Raw genomic sequence first — 18,619 nt, 5'->3', positions numbered from 1 at the left:
TCAACCTCAAAAACAATTCATTTTGAAGCAAATGTCGTGTTTTCAAGGGTATAAAGGAAACATGAAGACCTTTCTAGATAAAACCTGGATGTGGGTCACATGAGACCTTCAGAAAAAGTTTGGTTTTCACAGCAGCATAAGGGCAAAAGAAAGAATGCTTTCAACCTTAAACAGTTTGTGTTTGTTTTCCTAAAAAAAAAAAAAAAAAAAAAAAATCCTGGAACCATTTGGTTCCTTTGGGAGCAAATCAGAGTTTGGGTACAGATTGTTACAATGTATGAGTAAATATGAACAGTGCAATTTTTTATGTTTTGATCAAACAGACATTGTGACCAAATAATGAGGTTTTTCGCTTGTCAATCTTTCACTGTCAAGTGAAACCAGGGATATATTGAGAAAAAAAGTTAAAATATTGACTTCCAGGTTGATCCATTAGAAACAGGAATAACTGGAAAGCAAACTCAAAAAAGAGACTGTGTGACATATGTGTATTTTTTCTCCATGTCCACTAGATTTATTAAGAAAGCTTAGTTTGTTCGTCAAACCCGACGTTGTCAAAATCGTAACGCATTACTTGGCCTGAGTTATTGTACACTGGCTGCAGATTTTGTAAGACAGTTTATAATCTAATAGTCCAAACATAAATCTAGGTTATTAGTTTTCCCCAAATTATTGTTTTTTTTTTTTATTCCATTCCTGTTTCCAGTTCCAAAATTGTTACCAAAATCTTGTGTCATCTTGCTCATGGATGAACTATTACACCTCTCTAATCTGACCCACAGTGATGACATCCCACCCAAAGGTCAACTAGTGACATGACTTTGGCACAGGATAAAAACCAGAAACGATTGATGGTTAGTGACACTACAAGTACTTTATGTGTCTAGACATACTTTGAACACTCAGTTTTTGCAAGTCACATCAACAAGATGCCAGGCAGAGAGAATTGAGGCTTTTATCGTAAAAACTGAACACGTTAAACAATGTCAGGGTATTTTAATCTACATCAAATGGGTAAGACCTAACATTTAATGCTTGATTTAACAGAACAGGCCAATTGACATTCTTTATGTAGCCCTCTCATTGACCCTGCATAAATTCAGCTTGCTGTGGCTGGCCTTCCTGAAGGTCTCAACTCATACTCTTCCACTTCTTTTATATTTAAATGAGAGAATAATATATAGCACATGTTATTCAGCAGTAATGTTCAATGTTCATTTTAAAGGAAGTCTCCAAATGAAAGCAGCCCACTTTTTTTTTCTACCTCCGTCCCGTCTCTTTTCGTGTTTCTCCGCTGTGTGTTTGAGACAAATATAGGAGCTCTCTCTTTGATGCAAATGATGAGGTTTTTCCCCTGAGAGCAGAATGTAAGCACTACAGCATGGATGTGTGTATCAGAGCCCTCCAGATGGGATTCTTTGAGTTCCTCTATTGCAGTGGTGGAGGGGAAAGGGGGTAAAAGCAACGGCTAAATGTCTTATTTTTGTTATTTCTGTAATTTCTAAAGAGCCTGAGGTTAAACTGTTTCTGGCTCCACAGTTGAAACCACTTTTGTTTATTTTCTGACCATGAAACTAACCGCAGAATAACAGTGGGAGCGGACTTGTTGGAGCTTGGCTGTTTGGTCTAGCTTGATTTTCTCCGCTCACTTCACAAATTCTCATGCATGCTGGTCTTTGATGGAGTCAATATGACCAGCACAAGAGCACCAATCATGTGATAATCTGTTTCTGATGGATGTAAAGACTGGTAGTAAGATTGACATGAAGCTTTCACTTCATTTCAACCAGCTAAAACCTAAGTGAACATGCTTAAATCAACACCTAAACATGAAAAACTCTAAGGTTTCATACCTCGATATTGTCAAACGAGTAGTAGACATGCTGATAGTTGTTGGCTCAAAATGATTTGTGGATGAAGACATTACTCAAACCGAATCATACCATAAAGATAGGACCTTTGCAAGGTTTCAGAAAATATCCCATCCCCACAGTTTAGAGCTGCCACCACTATGCTTCACTGGGGGAAATGGTGTGTTCAGGAGAACGTGCACTGCTGCGGTATTCATTACGTTTTTAACAAACTAATGTTTTCTAACAAACCTCTGAGGCCTCCAGTGATTTCCATATTGTAATTAAGTGACTTCAAAAGATAATTGGTTGCAATGCATGTTATTACTGAGGGTATCAGAGAAAGCCGGTTGCAACACTTGGATTATAAATATTTATCTTCTTTTTTGCAATTCTGCACCATTTGTGATGAAACAAAATCCCAACAAAAGGTGCAAGTGGAAGCGATTCTCAATGCATTGTTGGTAAAATCTTATGAAATGTTTGTTCCAGAGACACAAATTTCTACTAATTTTATAGAAAGTCACATTTATCATGTTCTGTATCTCTGAATAAATTAAGTAGCAGCAGGGACATAACTGTAAGCTGTACAGTGATTAAGAACCAGTGTGTATTTAGCACTTATCCAGGGTTCAGAGGCAGTTCTCTTGACAATATACCCAAATCTTGCTCTATCTGGCTTTTGAAAGAAATATTATCTTCAGCAAATCCCGAGTCTGCTCTGAGGCCTCCTCTTAACCTTCCACTCCTTGTTCTTGCTTTAAATTTATGTTTGGAAAATTATGAACAGAACTGGCAACAAAGGGCTGCCCTGGTGTAGACCCAGCACTTTTTGGAGACAAATCTGCCTTGTTACAGATGCAAATCACGCTCCGGCTCTGCAGCAAATATTCCATAGCAGTGTGGCCCAAAAAACCTCTTCAAGCACCCACCCACTAACAGTTATAATTGTAAGCCTTTTAAAAGGCCACAAAACACAAACAATGGTATAATCTCCTGCTTACATTTCAGTGTCTGTGCAAAGGTTAACGGCTGATTATGTGTCCCACATTCCAATAAAATAGAAACCACATTGCTCATCCCAAATCAGCTATCAGTTCTGCCCTTTGTGGCCCAGAGTAGACTTTCTCACGGATGTTGCAAAATGCAGTTTGATTCCATTGGTGTTTGTTGCATTTCTACTCCAGAAGGTAGAATTTATTTTATTTTATTTTTTATTTTTTTACTCTCATCAACTATGACAGAACTCTACACCCAAGCGTCCTACCACAGGTTTCAAATGTTATGCTTACAACTGCCACCAACCACTCCACGGCCACAGAAATAAACATGACCCACTTGGAGCCATTGTCTCCGTCTCCTTTGGTAAACCAGAGAAGGACTGACAAAGGTAGGCGTTCAAGATCTCTTGGAGTAGAGCCTTTGTCAGGCATTTGAAGCACACTATCACTGGACTCTTGGATGCATGTATGTATTTAGAATACATACCATCAATACTGGTGGTTCAGCTGAGCTCCTGTGCATTGTAGTCTCCTCAGAGCAATGGAGACGCCCTGCTACAAGACCACTGGAAGACACAAAGGATACCTCTGCTAACTTAAACATGAATCACCATCATCTATGAAAAATATGGGAATCTCAAAGCTTGAGTGTTTCAAGCAAGCCAAGTTGGTGCAGACAGATTCTTGCCCCCCTTGGTGAATCCACAAAGCCACAAATCCTTGCAACACCTCCTTCAGATGTTGTGTCTACAGGAGGGTGGTCCCATGCAGTTTGTTTGGTTTATGAACTGTCTGACCACATGCTTTCCAGCAAGTCTCTTTCCCAGGCCTGGCCCCAGTATGATTGTTCAGATGGGGCCCTTAGATGAGGACCAAAACATTTTTTTTAATCCATCACAAATAACTTGCTGCCAGGATTATAAAATCTGGACCCTTAGATTTCCATTAATGAGATCTTTTATTATTAGTCAAAGAGCTGGTGCTACATTCTCTTCAACGCTGAATTTTCAAATATGTCCTCCATAATGGCGAATCCTATATTTGTATATCGCATAACATGTTAAAAACACTGCGGCCCACAGGGACGACATTTAAGCATCTAACAATTTAAGGAGCAGTTCTTTTTAAACTTATGAATGTGAAATCTAATGTTTACTGACCCGGGCTTGTGATGTGGCATTTTCACACATAGCTGCTGCTGGTTTATCATTATGTGCAACATTCTCTGGTATGTACACGCAGTCACCTGTCTCCATTTGAAGTAACACTCGACAAAGAACCTCTTGTTCTCCCATCTGCCATTCATCAGTTGTGCAACAGTCATGACATTCTTACTCTTAATCTGGTGGCACACCATTTGAACCTGAAAGTGACAGCTCAACTGAACACTGACATCTCGATGTTTTCATTTATTTTTTTAATGTGCACTTTGAATCGTAAATGAAACATTTGTGCTAATGTTTAGACACAAGCGATTTAACATCCTTTTTTATTCTCTACAGCCAAGACTGAACTAGAAACACAGGAAAAGCAGCTAGCAGACACTCAGAAGACGTAAGACTCAATTTCTTCAACATTTTCCCATGGTAACCTTAAAAAAGGGTATTTTTTAGTATTATTATTATTTCACATTTGGTGTTTTGTCAACTCTTAAACATTTGTCATAAGACAATTAACTAAACAAAGTGGTAATGCAATTCAACCCATCTGTAAATGCAACTTTTTAATACTTTAGAGATCTATATGCCTTCTGCTTTGTCGATGTTTATGCTTCCTGCTTGGAAGGTACAGGCCGTCCTGCCAGGCCTTCAGCAGACTTGAGGGCCCCTATGCGTTGTCTGCGTTGTTTATCTAAGTAGAGCAGGAGTAGACAGCCGTGGCTCCAGGCTTCTGTTTCTGCTGGCTAGGAATGCGTTCCTATAGCACACTCCAAACAAAGCCAGGCCAACCTGTCTGTTATATTGATCCACTGCAAATGGCTGCCACATTTAACACTTGAACATGTGTCATCCACTTGTATATACTTGTTTTCTTTTGGTGGATGTGTCTTTTTCTCCTAGTCATACACTTTCACTTTTCCAGTCGGAGCATTAGCAAAGTTTGAATGGAGAAAGCTAATAGGGCAGAAGGCAAGTACATTCTGTAACGAGTTCTGTTTCGGTCATGGACACTGTTTCTGATATGACAACGTTGGCACAAATTGGCTTTCCAAGTCCGAAATCCACAGTCAGTCTTCACCTTCTCCACATTCCACTATCAAATGTCGGCTAAACCGAATTATTCCAAGATCAACTTTTATGCTTCGCATATTTCTGCTGTTCTGCCAGATTTCACAAGACTAAGTACAAGTTTCTCTAATCTGCTGTTGTAATAGTTTGGCCTTGAAGTGATATTTCTGCTCTTTGTCCTCAGTTTTTTGGAGTTGAGTGTGTCGTTCTCAGTAAAGCCCAAGGCAGGAGAGAAAGAAGTATCACCCAACACATTCTTCTGCATTTGGCACGAGTTTTCTTCAGATTTTAAGGAACACTGGAAGAAGCAGAATAAGCTGTTATTACAGGAACGGTGAGAACATTTTACAATGTGATATTTTTAACTAAAACAAGTGTCTTACAAACGTATTCCTACTCATTAAACATGTTCATGTTTTGTTGACATTGGGCAATTTTTTTATGCATTTGTATTTTGTGTAATAGACACAAAGGAGGACATGCTTTTAGAGGCAGATGTTTAAAATATTTTTTTACAAATAGAAGTGTAGTGAAGTTTTGTTTTAAGCGCCCTTTGCTCTGAAACCCCTACTTTGTTCTTGTACTTAGTTCCCATATGAACAATCCATGCAAGGTATGCCACAAATGTTAAGTCAGATGAGACCATAAAATGCACTTCACATTTTCTTTACATATGTTATCATCAGAATCTTCATAAAATGCATATTTTATGAAGATTTTAAGTGATATAACTTATTTTGCGTGACACTCCGGAGATGTCTGTTTTGTCTTTCAAGGAAATACAAACCTCATGACAATGATTAATTCTTGTTGACCCTGGACCATTATTAAAGACTCAAAATTTGTTGCACTTTGGTTACTCTCCCTGACATCAGTTATGGCATTAATAACTTGCAGTCCATCTCGTGCTGACTAAAGATCGTATCAGTTTCATTCAAATTCATGAGGAAAAAAGAGCGTAAATGATCCAAATCATTGTCGTCACTCCAAAACCAAATGCACTCACGCACCTTCCAGTAAGCCTCCAGTGGTTTGATGAATACAAAGATGTTGTTGCTTATGTTAACAAACAGTAAATTGGTCCATTATTTTCAATAAAGATTGAATCGTGATAACATATTTGAAAAAGGAGTTGGATAACACTGGGGGCTGCTTGTTCAGAAGGAAAGGATAAAAACAAATTTGAAAGCATTAACTTTTTGCTCTTTGCCACAGGCAGTCATCCCAGTTCTTATTCTCTTTGTTTCCATTTCACATCCCCAAAGAATAACAAACACTTACCTGTGCCTGTGCTGCATTGTTAGTTAGTCCTGGCACATACTGTAGTAAAGACTAGACATCTAATGGTAAAGTTGTGTTGCCTGTAACTTGCTGTACTTTCTCAAAGCCAACATGGGCGACTAATATTCTCACTGCACGCTGCAATAAACACTAAATCAAAACAGACGAGGGCTGACATCTTTACAAACTACATTTATTACTCATATGACTACAGACTGAATTGTCTACAAATAATCAGTTGTGTGAAGCCATGTCCTCATAATTATTTGCCCTTGATGTTTTCTTGAATCAGTCACCACTGCTGGTCTTTTCCAGGGTTAAAAAGGCAGAGGAGAGCTTCAAACAAGCCCGACAGAAAGCCACCTACAATGTGACGACCAAAAATGCAACTGGAATAGTACGCCATTTTCTTCTCTTTTTTTTCTTCACCTTTCTGCTCTTTCTGTCTTCTCACACGAGAAGACCGGGATGCTTGAAAATGTCTGTCTCCATATAAAATGTGAAGGTTGTTGGGTGTAAATAACTCCCATCTATTTTTGTATTTCACAGAAAGCAAAGCTGGGTAAGAAGATATGAAGCAGAAAATGGATGACAGCCGCTGAGCTTTTAGCACGAGCACAATCTACCATGGAGGATGTTAAGAATGATTTGTTTTAATTACTTGGTCGGTTCTTGAATTTAAGTGGACTTAATACAAAAGACTAATCTGCAACCAAACAAAAATCTTAAGTTATTTTAGCAGGAATATGTTATTAACATAGTCTTTTTAGCATTATTTCCAAATTGCATCTATTTTTTTAAAACTTTGGTATAGTTGTGTTTCAACTTTTTTTGTGCAAGTTCCCCATCATATATTTATCCCATAAAACATTTTATTTTTAGGTCTGGTGAAAGGCACATCTTAGATTTTTATATGGGAACATGGTGCCTTATTGAAGGCCAGAGGTAGCAGATGAACAATGCAAAACAGGTCTTATATTTCCAAACCTCTCACGAAAATAATATGCATGATGAAGACAATAACTGATTTTACATGGGTTAAAGTGGTTTGGGTTTAGTCAATTTCACACAAGTATCAGAAATGTCTGACGGCTTAAATGTTTTAGAAGCAGCACCTCCTCTACTACCTTTGGTTACTTGAACCCACATATCCACATGGTGTGATCTGATGATTTCTATGTTTTTCCAGTTGAACAGCATTTCTTTATTAATATACTTTATTTTAAAAACAAACCTGCCCATGTAATTATCTTTCTAGCTGTGTGACAGTGTGAATCCCTTTACATTAGACATGCAATTGAATCCTGATCAGATTTCTTTTTTTACATGAACAATACCAATACTGTTTTTAAATAACATCGAACATAGAAAGTGATATTTATTGAATAAAATCAAATATATAAATTTGCATTGAAACTGCTGGTTATTTAACATTGTCCTCTTTTGATACACAAGTGCATGCACTCTAAAGGGAGTTGTTTTATATGAAATAGATTTAATATATTTTAAAGAAATATACTTACACACATACATATATCATACTGTATACATTTCATTGCACAACCATTACACAAGCTACAGTATATTTTACAGTCAAATTGAGTCCAAACAAGTTGAAGCCACTGTCTTGGCACTTGAAGTTTCTCTATATCAACTTAACACAGCTTCAGTTCAATCAAGATGCCGAAAAGTAATGGTATGACTGCACACAAGGCAAAAACTGGCAAGGTTCATTTGCAATGAAACAGTTCATGTTAAAAAAACAAACTAGTTGCACTGCACAGAAAATATAATTTGAAGATGCAGTGGTCAGCATGATCACCCTGTGTCCATTAAACTTGCATCCCTTCAAAATATAAAATCTGTTACACCTGGAAGAGAAAACATCTCCACTGTGCCACCCAGATGGCTGGCTACCAACTTTTACTTGAACAAAAATGATTTCTAAAGTGATGAGACATCTTTGGCTGTAAATCTCTGATTAGTTCAATGCTGCCTTTATCACACAGGTTTCTTATGTTCAGTTTTTGCCGGACAAGCCATTTTTTTTACTGTGACTTAACAATGATCCTCACCCCTTACTTTGGCAAGTAATCTGACAACAATTTTTTTTTTAAGGTAGTCCTTCACAGTTTTCCATGACCGGTCACATCCACAGACATGCATCGACACTGTTTGACTCTCTGCACCTTGCGGTGTCTGAAGGGGGGCTGCAGATCTGGGCAGTCTAACTGCACTGTGAGCTGTGTGATGCGATGCGGCCTGCAAAAGGAGCAGGACTGGAAAGGCTCCTGGGCTTTATTGTGGCCCTTTCTTCCCGACCCTGAAGCTTGACCTCGACTGTGTCCATGACTCGAGCTGGGACCCAGATGCCGCGGGATGTAGAAGGAGTTGCACTGGCCGTAGCAGAAGCGGTTGACCACAGTGCGGCTGCGGCAACCCTCTTCACTGATTGTCTGGCGAAGAGGTTGGGTCTTGCACCAGTCTCTTCGGAGGTAACGCCGCTCAGTCACAACTAGGGCCTCTCGGCTTGAGGACAGGACTTCTGGTTTCTGCTGCAAAAGTCTGTGGGGGTGATCTGCAGACAGGTTTCCTTTGGCCTTGTGTGGGGATGGTATTGAGCCTTGGGGACGGAGCTTTTTGGCCTCTGCAATGACGCAGAAGAACCCAGCCAGGAGGATGGGGATGGTGATTCTCCACAGCATTCTGCAAAAAAATAAAGATAAAAAATACAGTGAAATGTGAGGTAAAAAGATGCAATTTGCTGAGAACTTTGGAGAGATTTTGTTGCAAATTTCTTTCAGTATAATTCTAGATTAGTCAGCTCTGGATGTGGAATATAACAAGTACAAGATTAATGCTGTTTGGTTCCTGAGTTACCCAGGCTAATATTTCACATTTCCTACTGAATCACTTTTGACAATTGAGTCTAAGACGTTCATTAATCTGAGTCGTCATGTGAGGTTGCTGTCAAGTATTCAAGGCAAATTTATGCATGGTGCAAATGGTACCGCACATAAAAAAAATCCTCAAGTCCAAAAAGGAGCAGAGGATGAAATGAGATACCTGTTTTGTTTAGGAGTGAATGTGGTGCTGACTAACAACTGATCTAAATGAATGAAAGTATATCAGTCCAATGCAGCGAGTGGCTCAGAGTAACCAGGATTCATTAAGGAATCTGGATATTACCACTATGTAAGAGGGAATGGGCCCAAATCTACTTCTGCCAGCACTAAACAACTCCAAATCTCAAAGGAGTTTGTACATCATATGAACTTTAAAAGGTTATGTTTGCAATTTTAAAGCTTTTTTTTACAAACTTTTTTATATTTGTACATTTCTGTTAGGTGCATAAATTCTTTTGGAGAGATTGATGTAACCTAATCTCATTGGTGTAGCCTAATCTCCAATATTCACCTCCTGAGTATGTAATTGGCCAATGAAAGAGATGACGACAGACACCGGTTCATGAAGCAGTGATGGTGCATTAATGACTGAGGTTTTGAGACTGGGGTTTTGTTATGATATTGTCCACAATCAGTGGGTTTAATTCCACACTATTCCCCTCAACATGATGTGCCCATGTACAAGACTCTGAACCCAGTGTCCCTGCTGCACTGAGCATCTGGGTATGAATGCATGCACATGTTTAAATGTGGCTCTTTTGTAAATCACCCCACGTAATCCATATCACCATAAAAGTGCTGCAAAGACTTAGTCCATTTATCATTAACTTCTAATGGACTAATCATTTTGGTTGTATATTAAATGAAGATGGTCTTCATTTGATACAAGCTGGGGGGTTTTCAGCAGAACGAGGTTAAGCAGTCGCACCCTTTCAAACATGTCTGTAAGTGTTGTAGGCCTATTAAAGGTGAACCACCTTTTTGCAGTGAAACCCTGCAGGCATCATTCAGAAAGTGAATCCATCACCAGGGCCCCCATTTGTCAGCATCTCTGTGTCATTACTTGTATTTGCTTTCCTCTCGGCTCTGCGACTCTTACAAAAATAAACAAAACCCGACCATCAAAGGATACACTTAAACACCCATAACGAGAAGGGGAAGTTGATTTTATTGGTCCCGTTGCTGAGTAAAATAATTAGGTCTTTGCTTACTTTACTCATGAACTATGCAGCAGATATGTAAACAAGCATTAGAGAAGCCCATCTGCATGTTATTAGGGGAAGAGTTGAGGAATTGTACAGTTCCCCTTTGGGAGTCGACTTTTTTCTTTTTACTCTGTGGTGATATACTGTGGAGAAACCTGAACTAAGAGTGACCCACAGTGTCCATAAATGCCATTATGTATGATACTAGGGCCAGATCTGGAGAAATGATCTCTCTGCCATTCAGGATGGAGTATCCGCCTGAGTGCGCACTGTCAGTATTTGTGCCAGCACATTTTTGACCATCACTCAAGCATCTTTTCAACAGATGTTGCTCTTGACAAGCATTGCATGACATCAAGTCAGAATTTCTGATGTGAAACCAAACTGCCTCAAGGACATTGGCGGCTGCTGCTACTCGCAGACTCTTCTTTGCTGTGCAAATTTGTACGCTCGCCTTTCTTCCTTTCTTGGACCTGCACCTCAGTCTGACATGGAACAAATTACTTTATCACAATCCACTTTGTTTTTAAGGCTTTTATGTTTATATTCTTCCCGTGCTCTTTGAGTAATTGCAGCAGTGTTTCCATAAGCTAGACAGCAGCTGCTAGCTCGTCTTGTAAAGATGTTGCATGCAGACGCATCTCTTTTTTTTTTCTTTTTTCTTAGGATGCCACACCATCACACACAAGTCAAGAGGTTCAAATAATTGGAGAGGAAGTCTCCTGTTGGCTACTTTCATCACCTACTGCATCCAGGAGTCTGACCTCTGTTTTTCCCGCAGTGATCTATCTGCCATGTAAAAGTCTCATTTAGCAAAAGCTCCATCAACTTCTTCACTGATGACAGCCATTTTAAATGCAGGAACCCCTTGCCTGCGGATCAGCATCTGCATTCACTCAGTGTCCTCTCTTCCTGTACTCTCGGAGATTCCCTGCAACTTGGAGATTATCCAAAGTCTATTTCAGTAAAGACTGAAGACTGACGGGATTGTCAGTGAGTGTAGTGTCTCAAAGAATTTAAATATTGCATAAAAGTATAATACTTCTTATCAGTCATTTGAGAAAGTGAAAGTCATTTTAAAGTGAGTCATTACACATAGCGTAAAATAGTTCAATGTTTTCATTTGTTCAATTTTAATTATTATTAAATTATATTTGTCTTTCAGATAAAGAAGTTCCTGTCTCGGAAATTGTATGTTTTAAGCACAAATGCCAGATTTCTATGATGTAAATTTCTATGCAGTAAAAACTTGGGTAGGCCTCCTCTTGCATAAATTACTGCATCAATGCACCATAGAAAAGAGGTGATCATGATCATGATGGTTACCTTCAGGTCATCTGCCTTGTTGGGTCTGGTGTGTCTTAGCCCATTCAAGAGCCCATTGATTTTCTAAGTGATTGAGGTCTGCAGAGTTTGCTGGCCGGTCAAGAACTGGAACACCATGGTCATCGAACCAGCTTTTGGTACCCGGGGCAGTCGAGGCAGTTTCCAGGTTTTCCAGATTGAAAATAAAATCAGCATCTTCATGCGACTTGTCATACTGTAGAAACTTCAAGCAACATGACAACTGTGCCTTTCAACTTTCCTTCCAGTTTCTGAGTTCTTGACTTCAAAATTAAATGTGGAATTTGCTTTCATTTGACAAAAGGATTCTGGACCATTGGGAAACAATGTTGCTTTTCTCCTAAGCCCAGGAAAGACACATCTCACATTGTGTGGGTTAAGATTAGCTCTCTGTTGCACAGCTGTTGCCCATTACAATCCTCTCAAGGCTATGCTTGTTGCTGGTGGAGCCTTTCCTACCACACTTCTCCCTTCCACTCAATTTTCTGCTACTGGGTTGGATACAGAACTATGTGAACAACTTGCTTCTTCAGTAATGACCATCTATGGCTTCGCCTTCTTGTGAAGGGTGTTTATGACTGTCTTCTGGACATCTGTCAAATCAGCAGTATTCCCTATGTTTGTGTAGCCTACAGACCCACCATGAGAGATTGCTGAAAAAAATGAAAAGTAATCAACTGATCATGGTTTCACATAATAAGTCTGAAATAATGATCATTTTTATAGCATTCTAATTTTCTGAAACACTGAATTTTGGTTTTCCGTTATTTGTCAGAGAAAAGGCTTAGAATATCTCAGTCTGTGTAATGTTTCTATGTAATACGTGAGTTTCACTTTTTGTGACTGACAGATGACTGTCAAGAAATATTGGACTTTTGGATACAACATTCCAATGTTTTAAGATGTACCTCTGTACAAGGAACATGACTGATGATCCGTACAGCTGGCAGCTCAGGTTCCTTTCTACCCCAAACTCATCCTGAACACAACAGTCCCTGGCAACCTTTCCTCATCAGTTTCTGTGGGAAAACAAATTGAGTTTTTTTTTGGGTTGGGATTCAGAGGCTTTGGGGGAGCCCTGAGGTGGAGGAGGGGTGCTTAGTGGTTGGGGGGGTAAAACGCAGAGGGATGAGATGATGAGGCGGGCTTGAGATAAACAATCCTCTGGGAAATAAAACCAACATCTCTTGGGCTCTGTGGACATTCAAAAGACCCACATTTAAATAATCGGTCTGCCTTTTCATTTCACCTTGACACTAATAATGGCGCAGTCATCGAGACAGAAGGAGACTGTGGTTTCCAGTGTTAATCTTCAGACAAAACTGAGCTGGACCTTTTCCGTATGCTAAATACTAATATTGTGTGCAAACACAGCTTTATGTTTTACCAGAACCACAAATTCTTTGGATTTGCTTCACTGAACTGTGGAAGACCCTGGTTCCAAAATTCAAGCCTCTAATGAAATTACGAATACCAGAGAGGCTGTCGAGCCCCACACAAACCTTCTTCGAAAACATCCATTATCGTGAGTGGGAATGCGCTGTGTTTTATTTTTTAGAATGGCATGATAATGCCATAGTGGAGGTTTATGTCTGGAAAACAATGGGTTCTCTTCTCCAATCATCTACTGTACTTTCCAGCTTGGCTCTGGGATGTATGTCTATTCTAAATATTGGAAAACTGCATCACAGAATAGAGGGAAGCTTTTCAAAGTCTTTCAAATTTGTACACACAGATGTATTTCCTTTAAACCATGTGTAACGTCTTCCCAGCATTTCTTCAAAGGCAGGTTAAAACAAACAAAACATGATGCCTCAATTACTGGTGCGTCAGAAAGTCTCACACAGAGACTGGTAAGTGCAGTTAATTACAGTAGAACTGCATTTAATTCACCGTGGAGCACAAACCTCAATCACTCATGGCTAGCCACACATGCACATGCACGAAGGTCCACACACACCAGTGCCTAAACCACATGCCTGCTGTCTCACACAGACTAAAACAGATACACAGGATGTACAATATAGCAGGGAGGAGAGGGGAAGGGGGAACGGTATGGAGAGGTAAATGAAATGTTTTCACCCTGAACCAATTACACAAAAAGGAACCATGTCATTATCTGTGTTTGCAGATTGTATTTCCCCAAACTACACTTGGCTGTTGGCTCCTTGACAGTTAGTGGTTGGAGGCTCTTTAGGGGGCTTTGCTATGTAAATGTGTCTAATTCCAACATTGCCAGAAGGCCGCTTTAGGCACTCAGGGATGCCATTTGTCATCACTATCCATCTTAATAATGACACTCAAACCTGATCTAATGCTCACAAAATTAAGTAGTAGCAAGTATAAAAGCTGGCGGCTCTCTCTCAGCAATATTAAATATTTTACTGGAAAGTGAAGGCAATTGGAGATAACGTGATAATACAGCCATCCCCATAGTTGAAGATGTTTGCTTTTAAACGGCAGTTTTTTATTTAATAGTCATTAAAAAAAACTAATCGATTGAATTAAATGGACGTTAATCGCAATTGTCCATTGGTTTTCAAAGTTGATAATGACTTATAAAAAGCACTTTTCTGAAATTGAGTCATGCCCACTAAAAGAGAAAGACACTAATATTTCTGGTTGGCGTTTATAGCTGCACTGTCTAATATACATCTCTCACAGTAATAATAGAATGGATTATTTTTCTGATTAAAAAAAACAACAACTTTTCTCTCGCACAAGCAAACTCGCATTTGCTTGTGCGAGTTTGTGATTTACTCGCACAAGCAAATCACAAACTGATTATGTGGAGAAAAGTGAGACTTGCATTAACATTGTGTGGCTCTATTACATAAATCATTCTGATAACAATAGCTTAAGAAAAAGACAATCTTGAAACCCATAAACATTCAGAGTAATAATAGTGGTCAAACTAAATAAATTTTTTTTATTGATTTTTATTATTTTTTTAAATCAGCATTCAATTTCCATATTGGTGAATTGCAAGTAGATTGAATTTGTCATAGAGCACTTTTAAATCCGACAGTAAATTTATTAGGCTTACAAAATCCTACACTCATAAATCTTATTCTAACTTTTTTCCCCTCATTAGATAACTCATGTCACAAATGTTTAATTTACGAGGTAAAATTGGTCCTGTACGCTTTGCCTTCACAACTTTTGTCTTGAATGGGCATCGTTATACTGATTCCTAAAAAGTAATGTTATCATTGGCAAATATTTGCTCAGTTCTCACTCTCTAAGTGCCCTTTTTTTTCTGCCATATGTTCTTACCTGCAATTTAGACAGAAATAAATATAACTGTACATTTTATACGAGAAAGCCGAATCTTCTGACTTTGCAGTTGGCAAAGCAACTACAATACTCAGTGAAGTCAAATTTTCTCCTTTTTTCGGAAATCAGAACTGATGAGTGTTCAGTGACCAATATAGCTCCAATGCATAAACAATGTTTTGAAAGTTTCCATTACTATCTACTCGATGAGAGCATCCAGTGCCTCTCAGTGTGATGACAAGGAAGGCTAATCTGCTCTATTCTAAAACCCAGTTTCCTGATTTGCAAGAATGACAAACTCAGATTGGGTGCGATGTTCCAAAGTTGGAGCTCCGACTTCTGAGACTGAAAAAAAATTTGCCGCAAACTATAACACAGTTGTAAAATTATGTCCTTTAATGTTTCATTATTTTCACTCTTTCCTGTTTTGTGCTTCTAAGGTTAAATATAAAAAAAACCTTTTAAGAGTCCTCATAAACACACTGCACATAAAATATGTCATGCCATCAGCATTACCATCCATAAATTGTGTTCTCTCTATTTGTTAAATCTCCAAAGAGAATTTTAAATAGATTTCTCATGCTTGCCCTGAAGGCATGACTTAGCAGAGAGTAGTGAGCCGACAAGCCTCTGCATGCCAGTGTTTATACTAGCTCCTCATAACCATATTTGCTTCACGTTGTAAATGTTACCACAAGTAGATTACTTTAGATTTACTCCATAATCTATAATCTAAATCATTTGCCTTAGCTTTTCTTTTCAAGGAACCTCTTGACATTCAAGGCACACATTTCATATCTTCTCCAGGTATCTGTGGCAAACGTCCATTTAAAACTGACTCGCAGGGGCGGGGGGAAACTTTCTGTCACTAAAGAAACAGCGGTGTGTCTGTTCGCTAAATCCTCTTTGACATCAGAGCGAGTTGTACAAGGTGGTGCAGTCGCCGGAGCTGTAAGCAGGATCAGAAAGCAAACTCCCCACCATTCACCACACGCATACCGTAGGAACACACGCATTCACCCACAAATATGTTCACACACTCGCTTGGATACGTGTTAGCACACATTCAACATGGACCCAGACAAACTGTAAATATACACCTGTTCGAACGAGCAACGAGATAAAGAGCAGTCACTGGGGTTAAAAAGCAAAACACAAGTGTGCTGTGTTCATCTTTAGATCTCTTGCTCTTCTTTTCTGCTCGCTGGAAAATACTTTTAATCTCTTTAAGAGACACAGTACAACTTGCTGTCATCACTCTCTAATTCTCTTACTCATAACACTAATTATCTGCAACCTCCAGCCACTAATTACAGTAATTCAGTTGACACTTTTATCCAACGGACACCTTAGAGGTGTACTTTTTTTCTTTTCTTTACACTGAGTGGCCCTGGTGGGAGTCAAACCTGAAATATGGAATAACTGCAGAATGTGTGCTGTTCCAATTACATGGTTCTGTGCTTAGTCACCAAGAGACTCAGTGAGTCACTCGGTCTCACATTCACGTGGGAATTGTCAAAGCAGAGCTCAGAGAAGAACAGTTTTTTTCCCCCCCAATTAAACTGTAAGGTATGATGTCGCTGTGTCCTCTTATGCTCTGTGAAATAGCTTATTATTAAAATGTTACCACCTTATGTGAGTGTTAAATAGGAGTGACATAATCAATCAAAACCCAATCAATTTTACAGTTTACATCAGTTTGAAGTCGGAAATGTTTACTACCAACGAGTATGCAAATGATTTTAGGGAGGGCAGGGAGGATTTCAGCTTGCTCGTTTGTATACATCCTTCTCTGACCCCTAACCTTAACATTTACAGATGTGTTCTCCATATTCAAGCATGACATGTGATCCATTTACCTCTCACCACAGTGTGCAGCAGGATAACGACGTGAAGATACATTCAAGGGAGCTCATCCACCTTCAGTGGTCCTTGTGTCCGCTTCCAGCTTTTGGTTTCCATGGCAATATAATCTCTAGTATCCTCCAGTTTGTCCTTGTTCCTCTTTCCTTCACAATAAATACAGTAAAAAGTGCTAAGCCTGCTCAGTGTCCCATTGTCCTGGGTGTGCAGCACCTTCTCTGCCTGTCTTCGGTAAGTCTAAGGTTTTCTGTTTTTTTTGTTTTAGGTTGAGAAGAAAAGCTGCAGTTCAGTCACAGTAAGCCCACTTCTTAGTGCTGTGGAGACTGTCTGCACTCAGTCTTTGGGAGGGTTTGAGTCACTTTAAAGCCTGCCTTAGTTTGAATCCCTTGCACCCCACCTCCTTTCTTAAAACTGGGAGGGTTATTTCCTATTGGCCATGTTCATTGTGGGAATCGAACCAAAATTCATTGCTTTTGTGAATATCTGTCTCAGTCAAAATAACTCAGTCTGTCTTTTCTCCGGTCCAGTCAGTTTTCAGAGGAAAAGGCTGATTGTTTGCAAAACCACTTCAGGCTGACTAATTAATCCATCAAGCGCTTGAATGAGAGATCAAGCTTGTCAATGCAGAATAGAGACTTTGGCTAAGAATAACAGTCTTTCCGAAAGAGAAATAGCAGTGGCTATTGCGGAAGGGTTTATTTCCCGTGAGCTTTTATAAGTTTTACTGTGCTACATCTTAAAACTTCAGGGTATTTTATTAGGATTTTATGAGGAAAAACACCTTAAAAATCAGTGAATGATTGTGCAGTAGAAAGGATTCATGGTTTTCACATTTAAAAGATATGAAAAACGTGCAAATTGTATGTTCTTTATTCTGATAACCTAAAATAAAAACGAGTGGGAAAAAAAATAGAATTCAAAGGTCACCTTTTTAAAAAATAATAATAATAACCATCTGTTTGTTGATTATCTTCACTATGATTACATCTGTGTTATTGAGACTACGAAGGTTTGTTATTGATCCTTAGCATCATAAGAAAACACAACAGTTTGGGCCGATATAAAGTTGTGAAGAAGATTGAGGAAGAGTTAGGGTTAGGTCACAAAATTATTTATCCAGTCCTTATATTTATCATTGCACAATGTTCAAACCAAAATGTATGGCAAATAATCAATGCATCGTCAACTTAAACGCTGAACTGGAAGAGGGTTTGTCAATTGTTTCTCACAAACATCACGTTATGCTTTTCTGGCCTTTTGTAGAGCAGAGGCAAAGATAGCAATAAGAAGTCCTATTCAGAATAGATGAGTCAAAATTATACATTTTAGCATAAATGCAAAGTGACACATGAATGAGGGAAAAAAGAATATCCCATGTTTTATATATATAATATGTGCGTGTGTGTCTGGTGTCTATATATCTAAGTAAGTTCCACAGACAGCCATTACATCTTTGCCACCAAAGACAATAAAAGCAGGGACACTGGAAAAACAAAGGTCTTCTGCAAACCTTCCATTGGCAGCAAAACCACATCACATTAAGTCTCATAACCTCCACTCCATAAATCATTGGATGCACATCTACAAATCTATGAAGAGCGTGCTTTGAGAAACCCCACAGTTCACATTCCTTGATGCAGTCGAGACAAAGATGTTTGTCTGTTT

General features: G+C 38.9%; 2 protein-coding genes across 3 annotated transcripts in view; one reads left to right on the top strand and one right to left on the bottom strand.

The window, feature by feature from the left end:
• The window catches only part of fmn2a (formin 2a), a 37,665-nt gene extending 30,062 nt beyond the window's left edge, over positions 1–7,603 (top strand). For both annotated transcript variants that reach the window (XM_055029652.1, XM_055029651.1), the window contains 4 exons: positions 4,354–4,405; positions 5,264–5,413; positions 6,676–6,757; positions 6,910–7,603. In XM_055029652.1, coding sequence (XP_054885627.1) covers positions 4,354–4,405; positions 5,264–5,413; positions 6,676–6,757; positions 6,910–6,936 — 311 coding nt within the window. In that variant the 3' untranslated portion in view covers positions 6,937–7,603. The remainder of the gene's footprint in view (positions 1–4,353; positions 4,406–5,263; positions 5,414–6,675; positions 6,758–6,909) is intronic.
• A 118-nt stretch (positions 7,604–7,721) lies between these two features.
• grem2a (gremlin 2, DAN family BMP antagonist a) lies at positions 7,722–17,303 on the bottom strand. Its single transcript, XM_055029653.1, has 2 exons — positions 16,951–17,303; positions 7,722–9,066 (listed from the first exon to the last, which is right to left on the bottom strand). Exon 2 carries the CDS (start codon positions 9,063–9,065, stop codon positions 8,487–8,489), a length of 579 nt encoding a protein of 192 aa, XP_054885628.1. The 5' UTR covers position 9,066; positions 16,951–17,303; the 3' UTR covers positions 7,722–8,486.
• Positions 17,304–18,619: the final 1,316 nt, after the last annotated feature.

Source organism: Poeciliopsis prolifica, unplaced genomic scaffold (genome assembly GCF_027474105.1).
Source record: "Poeciliopsis prolifica strain line A6 unplaced genomic scaffold, Auburn_PproV2 SCAFFOLD005, whole genome shotgun sequence".
NCBI classification, from domain to species: domain Eukaryota; kingdom Metazoa; phylum Chordata; class Actinopteri; order Cyprinodontiformes; family Poeciliidae; genus Poeciliopsis; species Poeciliopsis prolifica.
Note: the sequence above shows the minus strand (reverse complement) of the source record. Positions and strands in the feature narration are given on the sequence as shown.